Here is a 22,661-nt window from a genome sequence, read left to right on the forward strand (position 1 = left end):
CTCAGGGATCAATACTTGGACCAAAATTAGTCAATCTTATTACAAACAACATTTGTAAAGTTACAAATAACTTAAAGTTAGTATTATTTGCAGATGATACAACTGTGTTTTGTTCAAAAGAGAACACACAAAATCTAATACAAATAATTACAGAAGAAATGAACAAATTAAAAAGATGGTTTGACAAAAACAGACTATCTTTGAATCTCAGTAAAACTAAAATAATGCTATTTGGTAAAAGTAGAAAGCAAAGGCAAATACAAATAGACGGAGTAGATATTGAAAGGGTAAAAGAAAACACATTTTTGGGTGTAAAATAGATGATAAAATGAATTGGAAACCTCATGTAAAAAATATGCAACATAAAGTGGCAAGAAACATGTCAGTAATGAATTAAGCAAAATATGTAAATCACTTCATATTCTTTACTTTTTGCTAGTGTTACCATATCTGAGTTATTGTGTAGAACTATGGGGAAACAACTACAAATGTGCGGTTCATTCACGTTATAACGGTGTTACAAAAAAGATCAATTAGACTTATACATAATGTTGGATATAGAGAACATACAAAGCCTTTTTTTTTTATCACAAATATTGAAATTCAACGATTTGCTACATTTGTATACAGCTAAAACTGTGTACAAAGCAAACTATAGCCTGCTACCCAAGAATGTACAACAATTCTTTTCAACAAAAGAGGAGAAATATAACCTTAGAGGAAAATCTAATTTAAAACGTTTGTATGCTCGTACAACACTTAAAACCTTTAGCATATCTGTATGTGGAATTGAATTATGGAATGGATTAACCAAAGTAATCAAACAAAGCACCAATATGATTCAGTTTAAGAGACTGTTCAAACAACAAGTGTTCACAAAGTACAAAGAACAATAAATAAAGATTATTTATGTATTTCATATTTGTTTACTTACTATGGTATATTATTTATTTATTACTTATTTATTCACTTTTCTGTTACAGAGAACAAGGACATGGGATACAATTGCTATGGTATGAAAAGGAGTAGGATTAAATAAACTCAGCTTCTTCCTACTCCTTTTCGGACATGCTGTAAAAAAACAACTGGAAATTTGTGATGCATTACATTGTATCGTAATCATGTTCGAAATGAACTGAAACTGAACGGAACTGAACTGAACTGTACTGTTTGCGCTTGGGAGTACTTTGTGTGTGTTGACTCACATTGGTCTCGGCTCATATGACCAGCAATGTCATCACGACGGGCCATCATCCCTCCATCCTTTTTATACCGCTTGTCCCTTTCGGGTTCGCCGGGGGGCTCTAGCCTATCACAGCTTCACTCGGGCGGAAGGCAAGGTACACCCTGGGCAAGTCGACACCTCACCGCAGGGCCAATGCATGTCCATGACAAAAAAAGTACTGGTATTTTTTTAAAGGCAGTAAAGTTCCTTTTTTAATTCATTAGTACCGTGGTACTTTATTAGTATTGGTATACCGTGCAACCCTACAAGTGTCTAAACAAAATGTATGTTTGTTGAGTTCCTGTTGTCAGCGCTAATGCTTTTGGGTAATGCAGTCTAAAAACATTAAGCAACAAACTGGTGTTCTCGCTTCCTAGTTTACATTTTTTTATTTATTTAGGGCAAGTCAATGAGGAACAGATTCTCATTTGTAATGCAGACTTAGTAAAGAAGCACCATTTACACAAAGATGTTGAAGTGTGATGATAATCTCTCACTGGCTCCAACTTAACATCTAAAATGGTGGTTTCTTTCTATAATTATAATTAATTATTACCATTATTAATTATATTTAAATAGAAAAGTACAATGTCTACTTTTAAGTCTCTGGCATAAAAGAAGTACAATTTTAATTCGGTATTGGTTTTCCAATTTTTTTTAAAAATCTTGTGCTAAGGTTACAAAAATACTTAAAACATCGATAAAAAACTCAATAAATCACAATAATTCAATACAATTGAAAACAAGCCCTTAAAGCATTACAACTTTTTAAAAAAGCTGCAGCAAATTCGGGCATTTTAGGCTGCTACAATCACAAAAAAAGCTAGCTAAATCCTGGGGCGACTAGCTTACTGGTGTCTGTCTTTTACGTTAAACCTACCATAAACATGATGTAGGCCTACTGTTCATATCTTTGTATCTTACTAAATCGGAATTTTATCAAATACTTATTTTACCCACAGTTAAAGTATTATTTCTTTTAATATTTGTTTTCTTCTAATTCTACTTGTAGTTCACAGGGAGCGTTTAACTAGTAAAGACGTGGATTTCCTGACCCTACCTGTCAGTTCCCTCCGTCACCGTGACAACCATGACCGACTTTCAATGACAACAGACGAGCTGCTGTCTGTCCCCCGTGATGGTTCCATGCCTGTCACTCACACGACCGCTTTCATCCAAGGTGTGTAAATGCATCGCCTACACACCAACAATTAACCAGCGTTTTCAGAACTCTGAATGCTTAGCTCGGCACATTTGTAATTGTCTATTTTAGTGATGTGTTTTTTTGTCTGGTTCAGGTGTCCTGTCTCAATCTGTGCCTTCAAACACACACATCCCATCCAGACCAGGAAGCCCAGCAGGAGATGACATGTTCTACCTACGCTCAAGCAGAAATTGCAGGAGCTGCAGGTTCAAACTCCAGTACTTTTTGCTACATGTATTTTACATTATCAGTAAATTGCTATTCTCCCACACGTTACACATCAATTGAGGGATAGAAAGCGGGAATCTCAACACACCTCTACTTTTTTGTGGCTTTTAGTGGCCCTAAATAAGATTTTGATTTTGGCCCCATTTTGGTACAGCTTAGAAAGTATTGTAACACAGTTGTCCCTTGCCACATTGTGCTTTGAATTTTGCAGCTTGACTTTGTAGGTGTTATTTCATGTGTAAATAGCTTTCTTCATGTTAAAACGTATTTAAATTTTTTTAAACATTTTTAATTAATAATGGCACAGGGGTTAGTACGTGTGCCTCACAATACAAAGGTCCTGGGTTCAATCCTGGGCTCGGGATCTTTCTGTGTGGAGTTTGCAGGTTCTCCCCGTGACTGCGTGGGTTCCCTCCGGGTACTCCGGCTTCCTCTCACCTCCAAAGACATGCACCTGGGGATAGGTTGATTGGCAACACTAAATTGGCCCTGGTGTGTGAATGTGAGTGTGAATGTTGTCTGTCAATTTGTGTTGGCCGTGCGATGAGGTGGCGACTTGTCCAGGGTGTACCCTGCCTTCCGCCCGTGTGCAGCTGGGATAGGCTTCAGCACCCCCCGCGACCCCGTAAGGGACAAGCGGTAGAAAATGGATAGATGGAATTCTCACTTTGCAGACATTTTTTACCACGGTCAGGCCTGCCACCAAATCAACAGCGATAAACTCTTGGTGACCAAAAGTAGATTTGGCTCAGGGAGCCTGAGCGTGTGCATAAAAGACACAACCAAGAGAATGACTACTTTGACAACAACAATTCAGTTCAATCCAACATGTCTTCAATATATATCATAATTGATATGGATCAAGATAAAACAAATGAATGATATAATCATCATAGGGCTGCGTATTATTGCTAGATCTTATGCCACTGCTGTGGATAATAGAGGACAACCAGATTAAATGAATGTAGCCTCAGTAGAACAAAAGTGGTACATTTTCTGCAATTAAAGGAAATTGATGTCAATATTAACACCATCGACACATGCATTCCAATGAATGGAAGAAACAACAACACCTCTCTGGTTATCTAAAATATCACAGCTGAAACAGTGTTAGAAGCTAAAGGGTACAAATGTTTACATGAATAAGCGCAATGACATCGCCAAGAAAGCATGTGACTTATGGAATCAGGCGAAAATCAGGAAACTTGGAGCGCCAACTTCAAAATCATCAAAATATTAATTTGAATAGAGATCCAGAAACAAGAGTAATTTTTTTCAAAGGATCTGGACAAATATTAAAGTTTACAGCGATTCGACGGCTAGGATGATTACCGATTATTTTGGAGAGAGTGGGTTAAAGAGAGGAAGAGATAACATGTTTGGAACCTGATATAAAGAAAGCTCAGGCTAATAAAGAGTCAGTGTTGGCACTTTTTTTTAATGTACAGAAGGCTTACGACATGGTCCAGAAGAAGGGACTCTTAATTAAGTTAGGGTTGATGGGTATCTTGGGTCAAACTTGGAGATGGGTTATATTTTTTTATTTTTTTTTACTAAATTGTTGTATATAGGTTAAAAGTTGGATCTGAGCTGTCAAGAATATACTAAGTGGAAAATGGTACTTGTCCAGGGAATGTGATTAGTAGGGGTGTGGTAAAAAATCGATTCGAATTTGAATCGCGATTCTCACGTTGTGCGATTCATAATCGATTCTCATATTAGTTACAATTTCAACATAGCAGTGATTAAAAATCCCTCATTGACATTATCATTAGACATTTATAAAAATAAAAAAGAACAATAGTGTCACAGTGGCTTACACTTGCATCGCATCTCATAAGCTTGACAACACACTGTGTCCAATATTTTCACAAAGATAAAATAAGTCATATTTTTGGTTATTTTAATAGTTAAAACAAGTTTACATAATTGCAATCAGTTGATAAAACATTGTCCTTTACAATTATAAAAGCTTTTTACAAAAATCTGCTACTCTGCTTGCACGTCAGCAGACTGGGGTAGATCCTGCTGAAATCCTATGTATTGAATGAATAGAGAATCGTTTTGAATCAGAAAAAAATCGTTTTTGAATCGAGAATCATGGTGAATTGAAAAAAAAATCGTTTTGAATCGAATCGTGACCCCAAGAATCGATATTGAATCGAATCGTGGGACACCCAAAGATTCACAGCCCTAGTGATTAGCCCAACCTTTTTTTCTTTTATGACTAATGATATCTTTGAGTGTGTTGAGGCAGTTTTGGGCGGTCATTATATGAAGATGGTGGAGCTTTATGGAAACGTAGTAGAAATGTTTGTCACATCACAAATTAAATTCAAGAGGCAGTAAGTGTGGTGCAAGAATGGTCTTACCGGTGGGGTTTAAAATTTTTAGTTGGGAAGACAAAAACAATAATGTTTTTGCGGAAAATTAAGAATCCTTGCTCCCGTTACATTGTATGGCCAAGTAATAGAACGAGTAAATTAATTTAAGATTTTGGGAATGGGGATGGATGCCAAGCTAACATGAAACGTATGTTACCAGCATTGTTTCCAGGCGTAAAACAAAATTGAGTGTGATGAGATGTTTGGCTGCAGTAGAGTGGGGTGCCTGCATAGCAGCTATCAAAATGTTTTATACAATTATAGTAAGGGCGATTTTATATTATGGATGTATTGAATATGGGTCAGCAGCAAAAAGTGTGTTAAAGAAATTGGAAACAGTTCCGACACAAGCACTGAGACTGTGTTGTGGAGCTCTAAGGACAACTCCTCTTTCTGCACTACAGGTAGAAATGGGGGAAATGCCATTGCAGATGAGAAATAAGCAATTGATTATGCAGTACTGGGTGAGTCTCAGAGGTCACTCTGAAATGCAGCATTCAACAAGAAGGGTGATGTTACTGTGCTATCAGTGAGGGTGCTAAATATAACTATTGTGCATGGAAGAGCATGCAGGAAAATAGCAGGAGACATGAGCTTAACACAAAAAAGTTGTCTTTACCAATTTTCAACAGTTGTTCCTCCATGGTTGTTCCCTGCGGTTTTGATGGATTTATGGCCATAGCAAAAGTGGATATATGGCCATAGCAAAATGTCAAAGGCTGAGTGGAAGTGCAGCAGTGATGGAAGACCGTTTCAATACATAATACAGTTTACTCCAATATTCACGGACAGATCAAAAGATCCAATCACAGGAAGTACAGGCTTTGCTTTTGTAGTAACAAGGCTCTGGATTGCAGTTAAAGTCCAGCTATCACAGCTAAAAAAATGTGGTGGTCTGCTATGACTTGAGGTTAATTGATAATAATACTACAAGTGGTCTGCTGATAACCAACATCAGTTATCATCTACCAGTTTTCACAGTCTATGACAGAAACTACAGGAAGAGGAACGGAGATGACAAAAATACATAAAAAAGATTATGCACGGAGAAAAGTATGATTGCTTTGGAAAATGTTCTGGAAAAGTGAAAATGATGCCGATCAATCTATAAATCAATCAATCAAATTTTATTTATATAGCCCTTAATCACAAATGCCTCAAAGGGCTTCACAAGCCACAACGACATCCTTGGATCTGATCCCACATCTGGGCAACAAAAAACTCAACCCAATGGTAACAATGAGAAACCTTGGGAGGGACCGCAGATGTGGGGACACCCCTTCTCTTCCACCCGGTGCAATGGATGCTCAGTGGGTACGGTTAATAACGTGAGAGTCCAGTCCATATAGATGTCAGCAAGGGGATCCTCTTGCATGTAGACAAGTCTGGGCGCCGAGACGTCACCGACTGATGGATAAGAATTGGTCCACCCCTGGTCCCGACTTCATAATGTGAAAGTCCAGTCCATTGGGAGACCAGCAGGGGATGCTCCTGAATGGAGACAAGTCAGCAGCACAGAGACCTTACCAACTGATGCACAAGGGAGTGGTTCACCCCAGGCCCGACTCGGTACAGTTAGCGAATCCTCCGTGAAGACTGATCCGAGGTCACCCGATAACCTGTCTACGCAGGAGAGGGGGGCGCAGAAAGAGAGACGGCAGATTAACTGGTCTAAAAAACGGCTTAAAGGCCTACTGAAAGCCACTACTACCGACCACGCAGTCTGATAGTTTGTATATCAATGATGAAATCTTAACATTGCAACACATGCCAATACGGCCGGGTTAACTTATAAAGCGACATTTTAAAATTCCCGGGAAATATCCGGCTGAAACATCGCGGTATGATGACGTACGCGCGTGACGAAGTCCGAGTAACGGAAGTTATGGTACCCCGTGGAATCCTATACAAAAAGCTCTGTTTTCATTTCATAATTCCACAGTATTCTGGACATCTTTTGCAATTTTTTTAATGAACAATGAAGGCTGCAAAGAAGACAGTTGTAGGTGGGATCAGTGTATTAGCAGCGGACTACAGCAACACAACCAGGAGGACTTTGTTGGAGCGCTAGCCGCCGACTTCACCTTGACTTCCTACGTCTCCGGGCCGCCAAACGCATCGGGTGAAGTCCTTCGTCCTTCTGCCGATCGCTGGAACGCAGGTGAGCACGGGTGTTGATGAGCAAATGAGGGCTGGCTGGCGTAGGTGGAGAGCTAATGTTTTTAGCATAGCTCTGTGCAGTCTGGTTGCTAAGTTAGCTTCAATGGCGTCGTTAGCACAGCATTGTTAACCTTCGCCAGCCTGGAAAGCATTAACCGTGTATTTACATGTCCACGGTTTAATATTATTGTTGATTTTCTATCTATACTTCCAGTCAGGGGTTTATTTCTTTTGTTTCTATATGCAGTTAAAGCAAGATGCTATCACGTTAGCTCGTAGCTAAAGCATTTCGCCGATGTATTGTCGTGGAGATAAAAGGCACTGAATGTCCATTTCGCGTTCTCGACTCTCATTTTCAAGAGGATATAGTATCCGAGGTGGTTTAAAATACAAATCTGTGATCTACAATAGAAAAAGGAGAGTGTGGAATCCAATGAGCCAGCTTGTACCTAAGTTACGGTCAGAGCGAAAAAAGATACGTCCATCGCTGCCTCTCAAGTCATTCACTGTAACGTTCCTCATCTACGAATCTTTCATCCTCGCTCAAATTAATGGGGTAATCATCACTTTCTCGGTCCGAATCTCTCTCGCTCCATTGTAAACAACGGGGAATTGTGAGGAATCCTAGCTCCTGTGACGTCACGCTACTTCCGGTACAGGCAAGGCTTTTTTTTTATCAGCGAGCAAAAGTTGCGAACTTTATCGTCGATTTTCTCTACTAAATCCTTTCAGCAAAAATATGGCAATATCGCGAAATGATCAAGTATGACACATAGAATGGATCTGCTATTCCCGTTTAAATAAAAAAAAATCATTTCAGTAGGCCTTTAAGTATACAAATGAGTTTTAAAGGCCTACTGAAATGAGATTTTCTTATTTAAACGGGGATAGCAGATCCATTCTATGTGTCATACTTGATCATTTCGCGATATTGCCATATTTTTGCTGAAAGGATTTAGTAGAGAACATCGACGATAAAGTTCACAACTTTTGGTCGCTGATAAAAAAAGCCTTGCCTGTACCGGAAGTAGCGTGACGTCACAGGTTGAAGAGCTCCTCACATCTGCACATGGTTTACACCAGCAGCGAGAGCGGTTCGGACCGAGAAAGCGACGATTACCCCATTAATTCGAGCGAGGATGAAAGATTTGTGGATGAGGAAAGTGACAGTGAAGGATTAGAGTGCAGTGCAGGACGCCAGGGTGTATCTTTTTTCGCTCTGACCGTAACTTAGGTACGGGCTCATTGGATTCCACACTTTCTCCTTTTTCTATTGTGGATCACGGATTTGTATTTTAAACCACCTCAGATACTATATCCTCTTGAAAATGACAGTCGAGAATGCGAAATGGACTTTCACAGTGACTTTTATCTCCACGACAATACATCGGTGAAGCACTTTAACTTCGGAGCTAACGTGATAGCATTGTGCTTAACTGCGGATAGAAACAGAAAAAATAAGCCCCTGACTGGAAGGATAGACAGAAGATCAACAATTCTATTATTACTTCTACTATCAGGAGACACCAAACCAAACCCTGGACCTGTAACCACACGGTTAATGCTGTCCAGCCTGGCGAAGCCTAGCAATGCTGTTGATAACGACGCCATTGAAGCTAACTTAGCTACGGGACCTCGACAGAGCTATGCTAAAAACATTAGCTCTCCACCTACGCCAGCCCTCATCTGCTCATCACCACCCGTGCTCACCTGCGTTCCAGCGATCGACGGCGCGACGAAGGACTTCACCCGATCATCGGTGCGGTCGGCGGCTAGCGCGTCTGCTATCCAACTCAAAGTCCTCCTTGGTGTGTTGCTGTAGCCAGCCGCTAATACACCGATCCCACCTACAGCTTTCTTCTTTGATATCTTCATTGTCCATTAAACAAATTGCAAAAGATTCACCAACACAGATGTCCAGAATACTGTGGAATTATGTGGCCACCGTGCTATTCCAAAATGTCTGCTTCAACCCGTGACGTCACGCGCAAACGTCATCATACCGAGACGTTTTCAGCCGGATATTTCGCGGGAAATTAAAAATTGCACTTTATAACTTAACCCGGCCGTATTGGCATGTGTTGCAATGTTAAGATTTCATCATTGATATATAAACTATCAGACTGCGTGGTCGGTAGTAGTGGGTTTCAGTAGGCCTTTAAGATGGGACTTCAATGGTTCTACCGAGGTAGCATCTCTAACCGGTAGGTTATTCCAGAGTACTGGAGCCCGAATAGAAAACGCTCTAAAGTCTGCAGACTTTTTTTGGGCTCTGGGAATCACTAATAAGCCGGAGTTCTTAGAACGGAGATTTCTGGCCGGGACATATGGTACAATACAATCAGCTAGATAGGATGGAGCAAGACCGTTTAGTATTTTATACGTAAGTAGTAAAACCTTAGTCGCATCTTAAGTGCACAAGAAGCAAGTGCAGGTGAGCCAGTATAGGCGTAATATGATCAAACCTTCTTGTCCTTGTCAAAAGTCTAGCAGCTGCATTTTGTACAAACTGTAATCTTTTAATGCTAGACATAGGTAGACCTAAAAATAATATGTTATAGTAATCGAGACGAGACGTAACGAACGCGTGAATAATGATCTCATCGTCGGTGGTGGACAAAATGGGACAAATTTGAGCAATATTACGGAGATGAAAGAAGACTGTTTTAGTAACACTCTTAATGTGTGGCTCAAACGAGAGCGTTTGGTCGAAAATAATACCCAGATTCTTTACAGAGTCGCTTTGTGTAATTGTTTTGTTGTCAAATGTGGTATTATTGAATAAGTGCCGGTGTCTAGCAAGACCGATAATAAACATTTCCGTTTTCTTGGCGTCAAGATGCAACAATTTGCGGGACATCCATTGTTTATTTTATTTAGACATCGCTCCAGGTGATTACAATCTGGCGGGTAAGTCAGCTTTAGGAGCATGTAAAGTTGAGTGTCATCAGCATAACAGTGAACGCTAACACCGTATTTGCATATGATGTCACCTAGCGGCAGCATATACATGCTGCAGAGTGCAGGGCAAAGAACCGAACCCTGTGGAACACCGCACATTACCTCAACATACTCTGAGGTCACATTGTTGTGTTCACAAAGTCTTAAAATAAGTAATTATTTTCAAGAATCATTGTTTACATAATCAATTTAAACCAAGTAAGCATGTTTTTAATGTAATGCTGCTTTCTATCTGTAATTTAAGAGTTCAGCAAGAAAGAATCAAAACACCAACATGCCAAGACTAAATTAAAAAAGTGGAAAAGAAAGGTTGAAAGAATAGAAAGAATGAAGGCTGACCCAGTTAACACCAAGAATATTTGAAGAAGGAATAATCAATCAATCAATCAATCAATGTTTATTTATATAGCCCTAAATCACAAGTGTCTCAAAGGGCTGTACAAGCCACAACGACATCCTCGGTACAGAGCCCACATACGGGCAAGGAAAACTCACCCCAGTGGGACGTCAATGTGAATGACTATGAGAAACCTTGGAGAGGACCGCATATGCTTGATGGAAAACCTCAAGTTTAGTCGCACGCCATTTGCGTTCCAGCTTTCTACATGATCATTTCTGGGCTTTAGTTTCTTCTGTAAACCATGGGGTACGCCTTTTAGGGGCCCTTTTTAGCTTTAGTGGTGCTACACTATCAATGGTGTCGCGCAGGGTGTCGTTAAAGTTGTTAGTGAGGTTATCAATAGAGCCCACATAATTTGGGAATGGTGCCATTACCGAAGGCAGTAGGTCAGTAAGAGTCGTCGTTGTGGCAGCATTAATGTTGCGGCTGCTATAGTAGTTATTATTATTATTATTAGTTTGTTGACAATGAGTCAGAACTTCGAATTTTATAAGGTAATGATCGGACATTACTTTAGTGTACGGGAGTATCGTAACTTTAGAGGTGGTGACACCCCTGACAAGCACTAGATCTATCGTATTACCGTTGCGATGCGTGGGTTCATTTATTATTTGTGTAAGACCACAGCTATCAATTATAGTCTGGAGCGCCACGCATGGAGGGTCCGAAGGGGTATTCATATGGATATTAAAGTCCCCCATTATGATTATATTGTCGGTGTGCGTCACTAGATCAGCAACAAACTCTGAGAATTCACTGATGAAGTCCGAATAGGGCCCAGGGGGGCGGTAGATAACAGCCAGGTGGAGAGGCAACGGTGTGACAAACCTCAAAGTGAGCACCTCAAACAAGTTATATTTATTATTTAGGTTAGGTGTAAAATTATAGTTTTCATTGTATATTAGTGCGACACCCCCTCCCCTTTTAAGAGGACGGGCAACATGTGCATTGGTATAGTTAGGAGGAGATGCCTCATTTAGCGCAAAAAAATCGTCTGGTTTGAGCCAGGTCTGGGCGAGACCAACAACGTCAAGTTTGTTGTCTCTAATGACCTCATTAACTAATAACGTTTTGGAAGATAATGATCTTATGTTTAAAAAGCCCATATTATAGGTAGTGGGCTGTTTTGAGGATTGTTTGTTGAAATTATCCGAAGTAGCAATATTAATAATGTTACGTTTATTATGCGTAGTGCACTTTAAATAGTTCCGACCATATCTAGGAATTGATACGACGGGAATTTTCAGATTGATTGCTTGGTGCTGCGATAAACTGAACGCATCATAGTTAGCCACCTCAGTAGATTGCATGTCTGCCTCTGACACGGTCACAAAAGAAAAAACATTATGTGAGTTGTGTTTTATTCTAAGAGAATTGCTATGTGTGCAGGGATTATCCAGCCTGGCACCGGCTAGTTCTAGTTTAAATGGCTTATTACCCGGACACTCCACGCTCTTTGGTTAGCCTTTCCCTTTGTTGTTAGCCCCGCTCGGCATCCCGGCTTCTGCTTCCGCTCACACCGCTTACGTCGCCTCCATTGGCGGTCCTCGCTAGTACTTGAAGTCCAGGCTGGTCCTCGAACTAAGAGAGTCCACTGACCAGTCAGTAAGGAACGCCAATGCCAAGGTTCCCACTGGCCGAAAGTGGAAAGCCCAAACTGAGGTTGACCGAGCTGTCAGTAGGCTGCATCACCAAGAGCTCATGGGCAGAGTCCAGGCAGGAAGAGCAGGGCTAGGATGGGGAGAAGCGCCTCGGTTCTGGTCTAAGGCCAACCGTAAGGAGAGGAAGGAGATGGTGGTGGCGGAGGTGACGAGGATGGAGGAAGAGCGCTATAAGATCAAGGCCGTGTCGCAGGGCCGACAAGGAAGGTGGACAACCTGGGAGGGAGTGGTCAACCGGAACATCAGCTGGTCCGACCTGTGGAAGATTCCACAGGCAAGGATCAGCTTCCTTATTCGTTCAACCTACGACACGCTTCCCTGTCCTCGTAACCTTCACCAATGGTTCGGGAACGAGGAATGCTGCTCACTCTGCAATGCTCCCAACGCAAGCCTCCAGCACATCTTGTCGGGCTGCAAGACCGCACTCTCTCAGGGGCGCTATAGATGGCGCCACGACCAGGTCCTGAGGAAACTAGCGGAGGTGCTGGAGGGGTGTCGACAGGGCAGCAAAGAATCACCACCAGCAGAGAACCATACCAGCTTTGTCACGGAAGGGGGGGGTCAAAGATACATCAGGCCAAGAGAGACAGCAGCAAGGCCCTTTTCCCCAGACCAGGAGTGGGACATGAGGGTTGACCTCAATAGGCAGCTCCGGTTCCCCACGGAGATCACCACTACATCTCTCCGCCCGGATATTGTAGTGTGGTCCAGCAAGGCAAGAGTGGTGCACCTTATTGAGCTGACCGTACCATCGGAGGAGGGGATCGAGGCCGCCTTTGAGCGCAAGAAGGCCAAGTACTCGGAGCTGGCTGCTGAGTGCCGGGAGGCTGGCTGGAAGACAACCATCTACCCAGTAGAAGTTGGCTGCCGAGGCTACGTGGGGCTGTCAACCACACGCCTTTTGAGGGACGTAGGAGTGACTGGAAGAAAGCTGAGAAAGGCCATAAAAGATCTGGCAGAGGAGGCCGAGAAAGGCAGCTTTTGGCTCTGGCTGAGGAGGAAGGACAGGAGCTGGGGAAAGAACAACTAACCCCGATAACAGCCGCAGGGGGTAACAGCTATCAGCTGCAGGGGGTGACAGGGAGACGTCCCTGTCACTGCTCCGCCACCAGGAGACGTTCCAGGATTAAAGGAGTGAAACGTTGGTGAATGGTGGTTCCTGGCTGATGACCCTGCAGCTGACCCGTGGGCACTGGAGGAGGTGCGACAGGCAGCAATGCCAAGCAGGAAATACTACCTACCTGTTCATTAACTGAAGTTCTGGAAACCCCAGTGACTACTGTGAACAGGGCAGTTGGAGTCCAGGGAAGACTGGAGGACAGCCAGGAAAGACTGGATGGCAGCAGGGAAAGACCGCACCGGGAGTGGACGGCTAGTTACCCAACCCACTGGTCTCTCGCAAGAGGGACACCCACCTTAACTACGAAGAAATCAAGGAAAAAACAACCCGCAGGCCCTCCGAGAGGCGGGATGAAAGATGGGCCTAACATGACGGACCACACGGTAACGACGATGGCAACGGAAACGGATAACGAGAACATCAGAACTCCAGTTAATGAGGAGAAGATCCTCCGAAAGTGTGCTTGCGGATGGGAAAAGGTGACCACGTACAGGGGACTGCGAATCCACCAGGGGAAAGCAAAGTGTGGTCAGAGAGGCCAACAGCAACCTTGCACCGCGGCAGCGGGTGAGACAAGAGGGACCAGAAGCCAGGTAGAAAACCACAGTGCTAACGGACCCAATGTTGCTGAAAGCACAGATGGCACAGAGGAAGAAAGCCCCTCGGTGGAGGCTGAGCCCCCACGTGAGCACCAAGACCCAATCTCTACCATCTCACACAGAACAGAGCCACAAGCAGAGACCAAGAAACCAGCAAGAAGGAACAAGCTCAAATGGCCAAAGGCAAATGAAGCAGAGGCATGGCGTACTTTGGATACAGACCTGACCAAGATCCTGGAGGAAAGGTTGCATGGAGGTGCCGAAGCTAAGCTTAACCTGTTTGGGGACATTATATACCAGACCTGCAAAGACAGGTTTGGTGAAATTATCTCCAAGCAGAGGACTGCCCTAAGGGAAATGGGGAGGAGGGAAAAGGAGATCGCCGAGCTTGTGCGAAGACGCCGACAACTCCGCAAGAACTGGAGGAAGGCAACCCAGCCAGAGAGAGAAGGTCTGAAAGTCCTGTGGGAGGAGGTCAGGCAAAGGCTATCCAGGCTCCGTAGAGCTGAACGCATCCGCAAGCGTAGCAAACGGAAGCAGAAAGAGCGAGCCAGCTTCTTCAAGGATCCCTTCAAGCACGCCAGACAACTGCTGGAGGAGAAAAAGTCCGGGAAGCTCGAAACCACCAGGGAGCAAATGGAACAGCACGTCAAAAGGCAGTACAGTGATCCGCTAAGAAACGTCCCATTAGGAACACCAGGGTACGTGCCCCGGCCTGCGCCACCGACAGCTGAATTTAACATCATGCCCCCCAAGCTCAGCGAAGTTAGGCAAACCGTGAAGAAGGCAAGGTCCTCATCAGCACCAGGCCCCAATGGAGTTCCCTACAAGCTCTATAAGAACTGCCCCAAGGTACTTGAACTGCTCTGGTATCTAATGAGAACTGCCTGGAAAAAGCAACTCATTCCAGCGGAGTGGCAAAGGGCTGTAGCGGTATTCATCCCGAAGGAAGAAAACTCCAAAAATATCGGCCAATTCAGAAACATCGCCCTGCTGAACGTAGAAGGAAAAATCTTCTTCTCAGTGCTGGCCAGAAGGATGACCACCTACCTGCTAGAGAATTGCTACATCGACACCAACTGCCAGAAAGCAGGAGTTCCAGGTTTCCCAGGATGCGTAGAGCACTCTACGATGATCTGGGATCAGATCCAGAAGGCCAAGCGGGAGAAGACCGACCTGCATGTCATCTGGCTCGATCTCGCCAACGCGTACGGATCGGTCCCACACCAGCTGATCAACTACGCCTTGGAGTTCTTCCACATGCCACCCTGCATCAAGAACCTGGTAGCGCTTTACTTCAGCGATCTGCAGATGTGCTTTGCCCTCCAGGACTTCACCACCGGGTGGCAGCATCTAGAAGTGGGAATTGCAATGGGGTGTGCCATTTCTCCAATCTTGTTCGTGGCAGCCTTTGAGATAATCCTCATCGGAGCAAGGCAAATGGTTGGAGGAATCAAAACACCATCTGGTCAGAGGTTACCCCCATTGAGGAGCTATATGGACGATGTCACCAGCCTCCTTCAGACAGCAGCATGTACATCTCGACTGCTGAAAAGGGTGGATGAGTTGACATCATGGGCCAGAATGAAGATCAAACCCTCCAAATCCCGTAGCCTGTCACTCAGAAGGGGAGTCAGAAACGACAACACCATCTTTGTCGTCGGGGGAGAGAAAATCCCCCTCCTGTCTGAGCAACCCATCAAAAGCCTGGGGAGGCAGTACACTGCAGAGCTGTCCGATAAACAGATGGGGAGGACTGTCATGAAACAACTCACGGACGGCCTGGCAAGGATCGACCAGAGCCAACTCCCTGGAAAGTACAAGGTCTGGTGCTACCAGTTCATACTCTACAGGAGGGTGATGTGGCCTCTGAAAATGAGCGAGATCCCCTCATCTGCCGTGAGTAAGATGGATGGAAAAGCCAACTCATTCATCAGAAAGTGGCTGGGACTACCACGGTGCCTTTCAGAAACGGGCCTCTTTGGGAAGAACGCACTGCAGCTGCCACTGCAGTCTATCAGTCTGGGCTATATGCAGGAGAAGTCCAGGCTGGTCCTCGAACTAAGAGAGTCCACTGACCAGTCAGTAAGGAACGCCAATGCCAAGGTTCCCACTGGCCGAAAGTGGAAAGCCCAAACTGAGGTTGACCGAGCTGTCAGTAGGCTGCATCACCAAGAGCTCATGGGCAGAGTCCAGGCAGGAAGAGCAGGGCTAGGATGGGGAGAAGCGCCTCGGTTCTGGTCTAAGGCCAACCGTAAGGAGAGGAAGGAGATGGTGGTGGCGGAGGTGACGAGGATGGAGGAAGAGCGCTATAAGATCAAGGCCGTGTCGCAGGGCCGACAAGGAAGGTGGACAACCTGGGAGGGAGTGGTCAACCGGAACATCAGCTGGTCCGACCTGTGGAAGATTCCACAGGCAAGGATCAGCTTCCTTATTCGTTCAACCTACGACACGCTTCCCTGTCCTCGTAACCTTCACCAATGGTTCGGGAACGAGGAATGCTGCTCACTCTGCAATGCTCCCAACGCAAGCCTCCAGCACATCTTGTCGGGCTGCAAGACCGCACTCTCTCAGGGGCGCTATAGATGGCGCCACGACCAGGTCCTGAGGAAACTAGCGGAGGTGCTGGAGGGGTGTCGACAGGGCAGCAAAGAATCACCACCAGCAGAGAACCATACCAGCTTTGTCACGGAAGGGGGGGGTCAAAGATACATCAGGCCAAGAGAGACAGCAGCAAGGCCCTTTTCCCCAGACCAGGAGTGGGACATGAGGGTTGACCTCAATAGGCAGCTCCGGTTCCCCACGGAGATCACCACTACATCTCTCCGCCCGGATATTGTAGTGTGGTCCAGCAAGGCAAGAGTGGTGCACCTTATTGAGCTGACCGTACCATCGGAGGAGGGGATCGAGGCCGCCTTTGAGCGCAAGAAGGCCAAGTACTCGGAGCTGGCTGCTGAGTGCCGGGAGGCTGGCTGGAAGACAACCATCTACCCAGTAGAAGTTGGCTGCCGAGGCTACGTGGGGCTGTCAACCACACGCCTTTTGAGGGACGTAGGAGTGACTGGAAGAAAGCTGAGAAAGGCCATAAAAGATCTGGCAGAGGAGGCCGAGAAAGGCAGCTTTTGGCTCTGGCTGAGGAGGAAGGACAGGAGCTGGGGAAAGAACAACTAACCCCGATAACAGCCGCAGGGGGTAACAGCTATCAGCTGCAGGGGGTGACAGGGAGACGTCCCTGTCACTGCTCCGCCACCAGGAGACGTTCCAGGATTAAAGGAGTGAAACGTTGGTGAATGGTGGTTCCTGGCTGATGACCCTGCAGCTGACCCGTGGGCACTGGAGGAGGTGCGACAGGCAGCAATGCCAAGCAGGAAATACTACCTACCTGTTCATTAACTGACTCCGCTGCTACAAAGGCCGCTCGATGTAGCCCGCGAAGTATTCCCATGCTAGCGAGGAGTTCCACCGTACATGCATCTTTCAGTCTATAACGACCCGATCCATCCACATCCAGAATTGTCTGTCGGTCGTATGTGATCACAGAGTGTTCACGCTTTGAGCCAGCCATGAAATTGACAGAAATTACGGGTGTTTTTTGCCAAATCGCTCTACACTCCCAAGAGCGTCTTCAAGCTGCTGCATATCAATGCGCCGCCATCTTGTCCAAGATGTCCAATAAGAAGAAAATAAAGGAAGAAAGAAAGTTTGAAGTCATCATCGATTTATCGGCCACGGAGCAAAGGAAGGCTAGTCTTTGACCTGGAGGTCAAATTTAAAGTTCCAATGATTGTCACACACACACTAGGTGTGGTGAAATTTGTCCTCTGAATTTGACCCATCCCCTTCATCACCCCCTGGGAGGTGAGGGGAGCAGTGGGCAGCAGCGGTGCCGCGCCCGGGAATAATTTTTGGTGATTTAACCCCCAATTCCAACCTAGGCTAGTGACTAACTGTCAAAAAGGGCTTTAGTTTTTGAGATACCCCTACCGGAGGTAGAACAAGATCTAACAATGTTTTTCCTCATCTCTAAGGTCTCCCATATATGAAATGGGTTCTTAGGTTAAAATATTTTACTGCAAACATTGTTAAATTGATACATATTGTCATACACCCCAAACTTAAAAAAGAACAAAAATACAGCCTGGCCGTATGGGAGTTAAGCCATATAAACTCATGTAGATTAATAACATAAGCTCTGACAGCTTTGAAACTTGACATAATTGTGGTCAGAAAGTTGCTTTACCTATTAGAAAAAACTGGATGTGAATATCTTGATGTGTGTAACATATAGAGACCTTTGAACACTTGCCTAAAATAAGCGGACATACAAAAAATTAATATCTATGCAGAATATTCTCATTTACTTTGTAGTTGCTTTGCCAGAGATTGTCATAAACACACACATCATGGCTTTTTGGAAAGATGGGGCTGTGCTGAATCCAGTGATACCAAATATATGAATATAGCATGTATAGTCAGTGTGTTACATCACTAAGTGTATGAGGTGTCCCAAATGAAAGAAAGTGAAACATTGACACATGGTTGTGATGAATCCAGCAATGCCAAATATGTAAATACTATGCATTATCATTTATCACTAAATATATAAACTGTCCCAAATAAAAGAATATGTTGCATTGCATAACAATGTATTGTACTGTACCGTTTGACATCACCGGGGGATGGGGCACACAGCTCATACTCAACATAATCAAGTCTCCACAGCCCATTATCAATGGTGACAAGAATGTTGACCGATTCAATGTTACTGCAAAGTAAGTCACTAGAGGTAAGCGCTACTCTTTATTTATGATGCATTAAATAATAGTATATTTCACATGACACCATATACAGTTAATATGGAAAAAAATATCCAGTAGAATCAGTTTAAACTTAAATAGAACACCTTAAAAAATATCTACAACCACTTGAATTTATTTTTGGTCAAGTCATTACTGCATAATGGAACATAATAGTGTTAGTTGTCCAAACCAGTAGAGGGCAGTATTGCCTGCACTGCTTACTTCACTCCCTTGGTGGTGTTCTACAGTGGTCTACAGTGAACTGGGATTTGCCATTCTGATTCATCATGAGTTTGGTAGTAAGACACTTATTGATGAGCTCAGTGCAATGGGGCACTGTGTTTCCTACACAGAGGTTAGGCACTTCCTCACATCTGTGGCAGCAGACCAGATATCAAGAACAAAGAGTGGTTTCTACATCCCAACTGGCCTCACTGGAGTCGCTGAACATGGCATTGTTGATGCAGCCATCGACAACTTTGATCAAAATGAAGACACTCTGGATGGGAAGCATACAACCCATGCTATGGCTTCTGTTGTGTTCCGAAGAGGCCATGTCTCCACAGCAGATAAATGCCCAACACGTGGTCCAGAGAGGTCCCTCACTACCTTAAACACATTCGACATGGATGGAGATAGACTTTACAGGTACATTTTGTGCATTCTTTTTTCTCTGAAATCTGATTTCATGTCATGGTATTTACTCAGTCACATAAACTGCACGAATTAATGGGTTAGCAGAGTATGAATGCATGTTGTGAGGTTTTACAGTGTTGTGATTTGATATTTAATACATATGATCACAAGTTTATCCTCTCATTTCAATTGTATTGTGACTACAGATACATCAAATCTACAAAGCGACCAGAACCACCTGAGCTTCCCCAACCTGAGTTACTGCACGCAAACACAACAGTCTCCAAAGCAGCTGCATGTGTGAGGTTATGCCTTGGTTCAGAGCTGCTGGAAGGACCAATTATGCCAAGTACACGCCAGTCTATGTTGCAGAAATGAAATCCCTTGAACAGGAACAACCAGAAGCATACACATTCATGCAACAAGGGGGATTTGTTGTTCGCCGGTCTGAGGATCGAAGCTTCAACTGTGTGGCTACTGATCAGGCACTGGAGCAAACCATCAACCGAGAAGGCAAGAGTCAGGGTGGAGTTGTTGGCTTCACACTACGGAAGGGAGCTCTCACAAGATGGCTAATGACAAGACATGTGACCACAGCATATGTAGATGGCATGAAAGAGCTTTGTGACACTGTTGCAAAGAGCCCGAGAGCACACAAGGAGCATGGAGCATCCAGAATGGACAGAGACGAGAGAGACATACAGAAGATAATGGAAGCTGTGGAGCAGAAGCAGAATCCCTTTGACCTTGATAGTGTTCCTGAGGAACTGATCAATATTGCAAGTGGTCAGGTTGCATCAGACAAAGTTGCAAAAGAGCTCTCAAACTTCCTCCAAGATGGTGCAAAGCAGAATGCTGTCTTTATTGAACAATGTCTGACAAAATCAAAAAGAACAAAGAGCTTCTGGGACCCAGAGAAAAGAAACCAATGTGCAACCTTCAAGGACATGAAAACATCAGCTGGAGTTAGTGTATCTAGACAGGTTCACATGGACTCGGATGTGCTCTTTCGAAGGTTACTTGCTGTTTCCAAACAAAGAGAGGTATCCATGGAGACTGTGATGTCTCACGAACTCGCTGGTGTCCCACCATCTTTGTTTTATGATGATGGAAGCATGAGGAAGACCACAAAAGCTGACCTTGCTAAGAAACTGGAGTCTGTCGTTGAAGAGACACAGCAGCTGCCCAGTGTTAAAGAACCATCAGCATATCTCATCGATGGCATGGCTCTTCTGCAGAGTCTCCATGATCCAAGCTTCTAGACCTTCAACGATCTTGGTGAATGTATCTGGAATAAGATCAAAATGTTAATGGGAAAGGAAGGCATCAGCTGTGTTGTTTTAGTGTTTGACAGATATGATCATCAACACTCGGTCAAAGACCTTGAAAGACAAAGAAGAGGTACCATCCAAACCAGCAGGACACATATTATCACAGGACAAGCACGCGTTCCAAACTACAGGAAATTCCTGAGGATCAGTGGGAACAAGGCTGCTTTATGTAGCTTTGTCAGCAATTACATAATGAAGGCTGGGCCAGAGAGAATCTCGTCAGAGAACACGGTCATATTGGCAGGTGGCTTTGACAATGGTGAGGAGGTGAAGAGGGTTAGGAAGTCAGGTGTTGACTGTTTGAAAGATCTTTACAGTGACCAGGAGGAGGCTGACACAAGGCTGGTGTTACATGCAATACACCTTGTGGAGTCCTATTCTCGTCTCATTGTCAAATGTGACGATACAGACGTACTGGTTCTGCTTGTGTATTATGCAAGCAAAGGGATGTTTGGATCCTCACAAGTCTTCATGCATTCTGGACATGGCCTAAAGGAAAGATTTGTCCCAGTTTGTTCAATTGCTCAGAGTCTTGGAGCAGCTCTTTGTGAGTGTTTACCTGCATGCCACGCCCTCACGGGTTGCGATAGTACAAGCAGCTTGTACAGAATTGGAAAGACCACTGCTTTCACAAGACTGAAGACCCATCTGACTGACTTAAAGGAAATGGCCAAGTTTGGACTGTCTGGAAATCTAGACGAAGCTTTGCCTGTGGCAAGAAAATATGCCCTCCTCCTGTATGGCCAAAAGAAAAAGGAGAATGGCTGTCCTTGTACCAACCTAGATGAGCTGAGGTACACACTAGCATCTACCACAGATTCTTCAGCAGCAAATCTACCCCCAACAGAAGACGCCTTTGAGCAACATGTGTTAAGAGCCTTACACACAACAGCAGTTTGGCGTCACAGCCATCAGGCCAAGCCTCATCTCTGGAACCCAGTTGGTAGAGGATGGAGGCTCAGACAGGATGGGTCCATTGAACCTATCATGTTTCAGAAGGCACCAGCACCTAAAGAAGTTCGAGACATCACCCACCTGTACTGTAAAGATGGAAAATGCAATGAAACCAGCAAATGCCAGTGTCTTTCAGTGGGCTTGACTTGCACTGAGTTTTGCTCTTGCTCTTTCCCAGAGTGCCCAAATATGACCCACTTTGTCACTGATGATAATGTGGATGAGTGACAGGGATGGCTACCAAAAACAGCCCATGAAGAACACCAGCCAAAGAGCTGGGGAGTTTAACGTGAGGAGAGGGCTCATTCCTCCTCAGATTGTTTTGTTTGATGAACATTTGTTTGATTTAACGTGAGGAGAGGGCTCATTCCTCCTCAGAGTGTTTTGTTTGATGAACATTTGTTTGATTTGAAACAGTAATTTAATTTGTACTGTGTGAAGTTAAGTTATAGTTATAAAAAGATCATCCAAACTACAATCCTGTCACCTGTCTCCTTTGTGTGCCTCATCCCCCGGTGATGTCAAACGGTACAGTACAATATATTGTTATGCAATGCAACATATCCTTTTATTTGGGACAGTTTATATATTTAGTGATGAATGATTATGCATACTATTTACATATTTGGCATTGCTGGATTCATCACAACCATGTGTCAATGTTTCACTTTCTTTCATTTGGGAGACCTCATACACTTAGTGATGTAACACACTGACTATACATGCTATATTCATATATTTGGTATCACTGGATTCAGCACAGCCCCATCTTTCCAAAAAGCCATGATGTGTGTGTTTATGACAATCCCTGGCAAAGCAACTACAAAGTAAATGAGAATATTCTGCATAGATATTCATTTTTTGTATGTCCGCTTATTTTAGGCAAGTGTTCATAGGTCTCTATATGTTACACACATCAAGATATTCACATCCAGTTTTTTCTAATAGGTAAAGCAACTTCCTGACCACAATTATGCCAAGTTTCAAAGCTGTCAGAGC

The 22,661-nt window shown here is 44.1% G+C and overlaps 1 protein-coding gene across 1 annotated transcript in view; it reads left to right on the top strand.

The window, feature by feature from the left end:
- The window catches only part of lg21h18orf54 (linkage group 21 C18orf54 homolog), an 89,908-nt gene that overhangs the window by 13,463 nt on the left and 53,784 nt on the right, over positions 1–22,661 (top strand). Inside the window, exons 4-5 of the mRNA XM_062031061.1 lie at positions 2,238–2,405; positions 2,524–2,635. Of these exons, the coding sequence (XP_061887045.1) occupies positions 2,238–2,405; positions 2,524–2,635 (280 nt within the window). The remainder of the gene's footprint in view (positions 1–2,237; positions 2,406–2,523; positions 2,636–22,661) is intronic.

This window comes from Entelurus aequoreus, linkage group LG21 (genome assembly GCF_033978785.1).
Source record: "Entelurus aequoreus isolate RoL-2023_Sb linkage group LG21, RoL_Eaeq_v1.1, whole genome shotgun sequence".
NCBI classification, from domain to species: Eukaryota; Metazoa; Chordata; class Actinopteri; order Syngnathiformes; family Syngnathidae; genus Entelurus; species Entelurus aequoreus.